At 41.7% G+C, this 9,542-nt stretch overlaps 1 protein-coding gene across 1 annotated transcript in view; it reads right to left on the bottom strand.

Annotated features, from left to right (window-relative positions):
• SIVA1 (SIVA1 apoptosis inducing factor) overlaps positions 1-3,087 on the bottom strand; it is a 5,444-nt gene extending 2,357 nt beyond the window's left edge. The window contains exons 1-2 of the mRNA XM_015831540.2: positions 2,805-3,087; positions 1,109-1,312 (exon numbers count right to left, since the gene is read on the bottom strand). Of these exons, the coding sequence (XP_015687026.1) occupies positions 1,109-1,312; positions 2,805-2,922 (322 nt within the window). The 5' untranslated portion in view covers positions 2,923-3,087. The remainder of the gene's footprint in view (positions 1-1,108; positions 1,313-2,804) is intronic.
• Positions 3,088-9,542: the final 6,455 nt, after the last annotated feature.

The raw sequence follows: 9,542 nt of genomic DNA, 5'->3' as shown, positions 1-9,542 counted from the left end.
GCTGACAGGTCCAAAAGAACTAGGACAGAGGAATACCCCCTGTCCCGGGCCCTCCAGAGATCATTAACCAGTGCGACCAATGCCGTTTCCGTGCTGTATCCCGGCCTGAAGCCCGACTGGAGCGGGTCCAAATAAGGTATCGCTTAGTGGAGTTGAAGTTACCAGGAAGTGAGCCTGGGACTTTCTATATGCAAATCAGGTGGTACTACTTTTCATACATCCCTAACACCAGATAAGATCATTTAAATACAATTTCAGGGCTTTGTTTTGCATTTATCCAATGAATACAACATTGCATTTAACTTTTACACAATATATTCAAACATCTATTTATAACAATACAATATTCTATAAACATACAAAACTTCATACATTGGGAACAGGTTTTGCTATTATTTGCTGTCTTCGCTTTTTAAAAGGAAAACTAGCTAAATATATCCACAAGCACAGGAGAGTATTCTTTCACACACACTTCATCAGAAACGAACCAATTAAAACCACATTGGCAATAATCTATAATTTGTCATTATTCAAACATAGATACAGCTATCCTGAGTATAAAGAAACATTCAGTTTAGCATAACTTGATATTTCTTCTCATAATACAAATAAAGTTGCAATGTTCTTGGAGTATTCTTTGAAACTACAGCGAATTAGTGAGAGAAATAAATAAACTGTGCATGACAACTGAGAAAAATTGACAGAGGCTGGTATATATCTTTACAATTTCTGTACCTCTATCATTTCTGCAGTCTAAATAAAATTAGTTCTGACACCTTTTCCAATTCTTATGATTTTATATTCCAAAAATCCATGTTGCAAAAAAGTTGGTGCCGCAGAGCACCTAATGTAATTCTAAACAACTGTAAAACAAATTCGCATCACAAACTTAGGTCCTGAAATGCAGCTACTACCCAAAAGATCCAATGACAGTAATATCTGAGCACAAGTTTAATCATAACTACAACTTCTGAATTCTCTTATTATCACTGAAAACAAATAACAGCAAACAGCATGTCTAGATATAAATATCTGAAACAGGCTGAAAAGCACAAATTATGAAAATTATTAGTACATAAATGCTTGATAGCTAACTAAGCATCCTTACCCATTTCACTTGAACAGGGTTGTCGAAGTTTTCCATCCTGCCCAATTAACATTTGTTTATTACATCTGTGCCAAGAACAAATTTCTGATTTGTCTATACATGATTCTGGATACTGTGTAATTAGATATGTTCCCACTGCACTTGCATTGCAAGCATTGTCCATGTATGTTTGAGCACCTTTGAAGAGCAGTTGTTTGGTTTTCTCTGTGATAATAAGCGAACAAGAACAAAGATGAGAATGTTATTAATGATATTCTAATTGTACTGTCCAGAGTGACACTATAGTGTATTATTCAATTTCTGTCTACTGTAATGTATAACCTCTTAACTACAAAATCTTGTAGCAACAAATATGATTTCAGTTACTTTTCTCGGCCTTCTGGTGGTTGGCTGGACTTTTGCTAACCAAGAAAGAAATTGTGAGCAACTTCCAATTCTCTTTTCTTGCAAAGAATGTCCAGAGGTTGAGAAATCATGAACATGTCTTACCTAAAACCAAACCATATTGGTTCACTGTCTTCAGAATTATATATGTTGATTAAATTATAAATATCTCAGTTCAAGCTGGTTTTGATATATTACTAGCTTATCACAGTATCATAGTGACAGTTTTTAAATAGTGAACATCTATATCAGTGGTTCTCAACCTGTGGGTCGGGACCCCATTTGGGGTCGATCGACCATTTCATGGGGGTCGCCAAGCAAGGCTGTCTGCCATTTTTTTTGTCCGCCATTTTTTCCCCTTTTCCGGCGGGTGCCTTACCTCCCTTGGGCTGGGCCAGCTGGTGGTCGGCCTGCTCCGTCTCTGCCGCTTGCNTAGTCCTCGACTTACGACCGGTTTAGTCCTCGACTTACGACCGGTTTAGTTCTCGACTTACGACCGGTTGGGGTCGCGGCATTAAAAAGGTTGAGAACCACTGATCTATATGCAATATTACACTCAAGTTAGATGTTGAATAGAGCGAAATGGTTGGAGATTCAACCGTTTTAGTACTTTTAAGCCAGCAAGAACGTAAAATAGCCTTGAAGACGAAACACGAAACCCTGGGGACTGCAACTGAGTGCACGTGACCTTGGGGGGGGGGACTTCAGTTGTGAAGTCAAGGGTGTTTAGGGAAAGCAAGGAAATCAAACGACTGGATTCTTTTGACAGATTAAAAATGACCCCCCCCCCGTCTTTTTAACCAAATGGCTTGGGCCTCCCACGCTTCGAACGCGACGCAGAGCACCTCTGGGCATACGCTGAGCGCTTTTCTTGTCGCGCACTAGCCAAGTTTGAGCGGCCGGAGATTCGGTCCCATTGTGTTACACTGGGCAGGGATAGTCAACCTTGGCTCTTTTATGACTCGTGGACTTCAACTCCCAGAATTCCTGAGCCAGCTCAGCTGGCTCAGGAATTCTGGGAGTTGAAGTCCACGAGTCATAAAAGAGCCAAGGTTGACTACCCCTGTAGTTACAGTGACAGGAAAGAGGGGGGGGAGAAGGGAGTTTCGCTTTCTTCTTCCAAACAGTCGCCTTTCCGGAGGCCGAGCAGGAGAAAGGCGCGCCCAGGGCGGAAAGACCCCCGCGGCGACTGTGGGGAAACGCGCCCTCGACAGCGGAAGGAAACCCCGATTCTCGCGAGGACAAAAAGCCTCCCCGAGCGATTTCTCTGCCCTTCCCCCCTCCCCCCTCCCCGAGCGCCGCGTCGCCTCACCGAAGATCTCGCGCCGGTACCTCTCGCCCATGACGCCCTGGCTCAGCTCCTTCAGCCGCACGCGCGTCTTCAGCTGCACCGGGGACGAGTCCGCGAACGGGTAGGAGCGCTTCGGCATCTCTTTTCCCCCCACCCCACGCGGATCGGCGCAACGAGCAGCTCGGGCACCCGCAGCTCCGGCGGCTTAGCGGGACAATGAACGCCAAACCTAGCCGTCCCTTTCTGCGCGGGAAAAGAAGACTCGTAAACAAGACTCCCGGAGGAAGCCGCTGCACGGCCCCGCCTGCTTGGTCACCCGCCTTTGCGTCATCGGACCCTCGGCCAATCAGGAGGCGAGTTGAGGACATGGGGGAGAAGAGGACCCTGGGGTTCCGCGAGTGGGCCTTCGCATTGGCGGGGAGAGACGTGACGTAGAGGGGCGGGGCTGGGGCCGAAAAAGAGCGGCGGCGAGCAGGTTGAAATCGTTCAAGCGATTAGCGTGGGAGCTTTGGGGTAGCCCGCATTTAAACCAATAGGTTCTATAGGCCCTATTGCAGGGCTTTTCAACCCTTTCACCCATTGTACCACTTTTAGGATATGGCAACATCCGAGTACCACCAGTCGCCTAGCAAGGTGTCAAAAACTTGATGACAAAAAAAAAAAAAAAGTGATAAAGTACAGGTAGTCCTCGACTTACAACAGTTCGCTTAGTGACTGTTCAAAGTTACGATGGCACTGAAAAAAGTGCCTCCCAAGGCACAGCCGAGGAAGACGCCTGCCCACCCGGCGGCGCTCTTCCTCCTGTCCGAGGTTTCCATTGTTGTGAGCATTTCTGTTGAGGATTGACAGCGGGGGTGGGGTTGGGGGTATTTGGTTTTTATTCCCCCCGTCTGCTGGGTGGTTGCAGCAGGTTTTGATCACTTCACATGACCCTGGGAACTGTGACCGTCATAAATATGAATCAGTTGCCACGCATCTGAATGTAAATCATAAGACCCTGGGGATGCTGCAACATTCCAGCTGATCGGCGCTTCTTCTGGGCTCAGCAGAAGCACTAGGATCAGTGCCAAGCTCCAGCTGGAGCCTGGCGCTGATCCTGGTGCTTCCGCTAAGCCCTGACAGCCCTGCAGCTCCAGCCGTCTCTCGCTCAGGCTTGTGCAGTGCTGTCACCGGTTCAGCTCATTCCCCTCCCCCGCTACCACTTTTCTAGGATGCTCGTGTACCACCTGCCAGGTGCCAATGTACCACAGGTGGTACCCGTACCACTGGTTGAAAAGCCCTGCCCTATTGAGTATTCTTAAATAAACCTCATTTAGGATTCGATGTTGGAGTCAAGACTTCATCAGAAATGACATGGGCATTTATCTCCCCAATGTGGTTTACCTTTAAATAATATTAACCAAAAATTTAATTTACTTTAAGAATGTAACTATTATATGTGGAAAAACAAACATGTTTAAGGACTAGGTTTACTCCACTGCAGCCTTCACTCTTGTCACCAAATTCTTCACTGAGGAGTACATTTTTGAAAGCAGTGGGATTTATCCACTATGAAATGAATGTCATGTTGCACAATAACATTTTTTCATGGTGATAAGAGGCTAATGGACAATATACAAAATTTCCAACATATTTATTAGTTATGCATGTTGATTCAGATTTTATCTAAAAGTTATATAACTCCTATTGGTGCCATGCATACACAACACCATGTGAGAACACGGTAGAATTTACTATAGGATTCTTGGCTACAAGTGATATATGATCCTGAGCTACAAATTCTCTTTTAGAATTTACTATATTTGGTGATCTTGGAAGATTTTGGCCATATCTGTTTTTTTATAAAAAAATATTGCAGTATTATCATTTACATTTATGGATGCAAATCCCTATAGATTTTCAGCAGTATATAGACAATCTAAGAAATAAAATAATAAACCTAAGAAATATGCAATAAACAAAGAGATGAAAAGCTGGTCCAGACTGATGCAGCATGTGTAGTTACGGATGCACCTCAGTATGCCCATATGTCAAGCTACTGTGAGAGTTGTACTGGTAATTATTGGGCTTCCAAGTGCAATTCAAAGTGCTAGTAGTTACCTGCAAAGCCCTATATGACACAGGGCTAGGATATTAGTGGGGCTATCTATCTCTTATTATCTCGGCCTACCTAACAAGATCTGGCATGCTCCAGGTCTTATTAGTGTCATTTAATGGAGTCCAAGAAAGATGCCTTATCTATCACTGCATTTGCTTTGTGAAACAACACCCCCCCACCTCCAGATCTGGATGGTTCAGAGCCTGCTGGTTTTTTAAAAGATCTTGTTCTTCTCTTTGGTATTGGATATTGTGTGGGCTATTATTATGCCATTTGTAAGTTACTGTCCTGGTGACATATGTTTCTTTGTTGATTTATATGTATTGTGCCTTGTTGGCTGCCCAGAAAATGAAATAATGAATTAATACATATAACATGAGCATAGTACTCTTGTAAACATAGACTTAACACAAATTCTGCTGGGAGAAAAGTTGAAATCATATAGAATACATACATACAGAGTACATAAATTGATCATGCATGTTTTTATAACAAATTTCAATAATATTTTGGTTACTGAAGGTAAATTTTAGCTGACATTTATTTCAAACTGAGCCCAGTTTCTGCTGACCTCAGTCCAGATTGGTTTGGTATTACTACCTAATTTAATTCAGAGAGAAAGCAGCAAGCAACCAGCAATAACATATTTGCTTTGATGGTGCTTTCTGTTCATGTTATCCTCTTTGTTTTCCTCATAAAATTATTATATAACTTGCATCTATATAACAAATGTTGCTGCTGAATTTTGTTCACATATAGTCTCTTATACATATGTGTATGTCTTAGTGATGAACTTTAACAAAGCTAAATATAATTAAGTCAGCTACTCCAAACATTCTATCAAATTTAACATTACTTGGCATACAAAATTGGGTCTTGCATTACTATCATAGCATCTTGTTACTGGAAGAACAAAGATAATGGAGAAACGTCTGAATGCCACAAAGAATTTGGCAACTGCAAGGAAAATGCTAATAGAAGGGTGGTCTTGATTAAACAGTATATAAAGTCACACATTAAAGATTAGATTGTAATTTTTGAACTTTCATATGTGTTATAAAAATAAGAGACCTCTTTCTTCAATCATTAGTTTTTATGGACCAGATTCAATATAAAATCTGGTGTTATCAGTTCTGTATTAAAGCCAGAAGTGATTCATGGTGTGGGAAGAATCCAGAAAAAGAAATATTTTGGAGAATATTAAAAAGGCAGAATATATTTCCCCAAAGGATCTTAAAGGCAAGGCACAAAAGCAAACCCAGTTTTTCTTAATAGCCCCAAGCAGAAACCCAGCAGAAACCAGCTTTTAGAAATGCAGATGTAATAATCCATTCAGGAAGGTTGGAGCCAGGAAGCTAGAAGCTGATGAAATTAGGAAGACAAAGACCCCTAAAATTTACATACCCCACCCAAACTTTAAGACAAGGGAACATAATAGGATTAACCCACCAATACAAAAAGGGCACAGTCAGACTCAGATCAAAGTACATGACACAGGAAATACAAAGCCACAAACAGGAACAGGAAACCTCAAAAGCCCCAGAAGGTATAAAAACCCACCACTCCCAGCTACGTGTGGTCAGCTTTCCCAGAGCCACACTTCTGTCTGGCTTTACTCTTCAATAAACTACAACCTTCATTTTGTTTATTCCTGGCTTGGACTGGACCCTGATGAAGATTTTTCTTTTAACAATGGGATTCAGAAAAAAGAGACAATCTTACTTTCTCATAAGGCTTTATTGAGTAAATAAAAGAGCTATAAGATAAATACAGTTCCATTTACAATATATAAAATACTCAAGAGAACAGTTTTAGTGCATTTTGATCATCTGGTTTACATTTGCTATATCAAGAATTGTGTGGCATAGTGCATCATAAAAATGTTAGGCCCAAAACCTGACCGATTTTTGCCTGATGTACAATTAAGACATTTTCAGTGTCTTATCATTCTCTTCCCCACATTGAGTCATAACATATTTTAGATAACAATTGCATTTAAACAGTATACTAAAATTGTATTAAATTATTAAGCCAAATTGCACATGAAGCTTTAATATCCTAGGAAACAGTCAAAATACAATACATATTCTGCATGAAGAATGAATTATAACAAATAAGTATAACAAATCCTGACTACTAAATATTTAATTTCATTTGATGCTATTTTATGGGAACAAAGATTTCTGTTAAAATATGCCAAAGTTAATAGATTCTCTGTGAATATTGATTTAAACAAGTGCAAACTAAGAGGCCTAAGGAAGATCCACTGACATGAATGGGAGCTGCCAAAGTGTTCTTGCATAGCTCCCATTCATATAGATTGGGAACTGTGGAAGTATTTTCCAATGGATTGTGGTTGCTAAAGAAATTATGCTGCCTCTGTGCAGGACTGTAAGTACTTATAGCTGGCTTTTCATGCAACAGATACTCACTTAAGAGAAAATGCACAGCTGGGCAGTGGAAAAATGTCACAGCTGAACAAAAAGTTATAGCAAAGACATTTCAGTTACCAAGCTAGACTTTTTAAAGTGGAAACAAATCATTAAATGTAGTGAGCAAATAACTGATAACGTATTATGGATATGTAATGTAGAGTAAAGGCCACTTTGGTAAACTTTGGTCAAATCATATGTGCAGAGATATGGTAGGTTGAGGGAAAGTCTTGAATTATTTCTGACAGGACTAAAATCTGTCTGAAATGCAAAGGGATTAATGGTGTTCCTTCCAGAACCGCACCAAATCATTTTTAAAAAGTCATTTAGAAAACATTGATACCTTGTTAACATTGCCTAGGCAAGAGAAGACAAGGCAAAGCACACAGAATTCTTAGTAAACAATACATAGAAAATTTTAGAACATTATATTGCAGCAAATACCAAGATTTCTGTGGCTTCCGAAAGAACTTTATCTTTCTTGGGCCTCAAGGATGGGTTGTTTTCTCTAGAAAGGACCCTATCATGTTAGTGTAGGGAGCAGGCAGAGGTATTGACCAAGAATATACATCAAATACAAGTCATGATGATATGTGCCATAACATCACTATGAAAATGGTGTAAGTTATATCAGGGCTTTTCAACCTTTTCACCCATTGTACCACTTTTAGGATATGGCAATATCCGAGTACCACCAGTCACCTAGCAAGGTGTCAAAAACTTGATGACCAAAAAAAAAAAGTGATAAAGTACAGGTAGTCCTCGACTTACAACAGTTCGCTTAGTGACTGTTCAAAGTTACAATGGCACTGAAAAAAGTGCCCCCCAAGGCACAGCCGAGCAAGACGCCTGCCCACCCGGCGGCGCTCTTCCTCCTGTCCAAGGTTTCCACTGTTGTGAGCATTTCTGTTGAGGATTGACAGCGGGGTTGGGGTTGGGGGTATTTGGTTTTTATTCCCCCCCATCTGCTGGGTGGTTGCAGCAGGTTTTGGTCACTTCACATGACCCTGGGAACTGTGACCGTCATAAATATGAATCAGTTGCCAAGCATCTGAATGTAAATCACAAGACCCTGGGGATGCTGCAACATTCCAGCTGATCGGCGCTTCTTCTGGGCTCAGCAGAAGCACCAGGATCAGTGCCAAGCTCCAGCTGGAGCCTGGTGCTGATCCTGGTGCTTCCGCTGAGCCCTGACAGCCCTGCAGCTCCAGCCATCTCTCACTCAGGCTTGTGCAGTGCTGCCACCGGTTCAGCTCATTCCCCTCCCCCGCTACCACTTTTCTAGGATGCTCGCGTACCACCTGCCAGGTGCCAATGTACCACAGGTGGTACCTGTACCACTGGTTGAAAAGCCCTGAGTTATATAATGTGTATCATTTGAATGATGACATCATTATTATTATTATTATTATTAATTGCATTTATATCCCGCCCTTCTCCTTTCGGACTCAGGGCGGCTGACAAATGATAAAAAGCTAACATATTACACCTAGTTAAAATTTAATTAAAATGAAATATTTGAGAATGTCCAATTTAAAAGTAATTAAAACCCCTATAAAATCCCCTAGGCCATGACTTCACTTTTGCCTTTCTCCCAGTGGATGCCGATTCGAAAACTAGTGATCACTATTGTTCTGAAGGCTAGAAAATTGTTTATCCTTCAAAACTATGGCTTTGCTAGTTTTCTAGCCCTCTTTCCAGTAATTGCCACCATTCTAAAGACTAGAGAGATTTGTAAGTTCCAGAACCGTGGCATTTGCTAGTTGTCTAGCCATAGGAAAGCTGGAAGGCTAGCAAACATGATCATTCTTGTGATCATTTGGAAGGCCCCTTCTCCAAAGTGCATGATTTGGAGAGGAAGCCTTCCAAAGATTATGAGAATGGGGCCCACCTGCAGAATGATGGAGGGTAGTCTCAGTAGGAATGCCGCTCCTTGCATCAACTGGATGTGCCTGAAGCTGCAGAAAAAGGCAAACAAAACATGAACCCAGGCATGGTGGGGCAGGGAGAGAGCCTGGGTCTCCTGGGCCCTATCGCTGATGCTCTGCTTAATGGTCTGTGCAATTGCTTAATGATCATAACTAGCAGAACCAGGATTGCAATCGCTGAGCAAAGTAGTCATGTGAGCATCTCTCTTAATGACCGCTTCACTCAGGATTGCACGAACTGGGATTCTGGTCTCAGTTGTGCTCATAAGTTGATGACTGCCTGTATACAAAACTGCTATTG

The sequence above is a fragment of the Protobothrops mucrosquamatus genome, unplaced genomic scaffold, assembly GCF_001527695.2.
Source record: "Protobothrops mucrosquamatus isolate PMUCROS unplaced genomic scaffold, P.Mucros_1.0 scaffold_258, whole genome shotgun sequence".
Classification (NCBI taxonomy): Eukaryota; Metazoa; Chordata; class Lepidosauria; order Squamata; family Viperidae; genus Protobothrops; species Protobothrops mucrosquamatus.
This window is presented reverse-complemented; position numbering and strand designations above follow the sequence as displayed.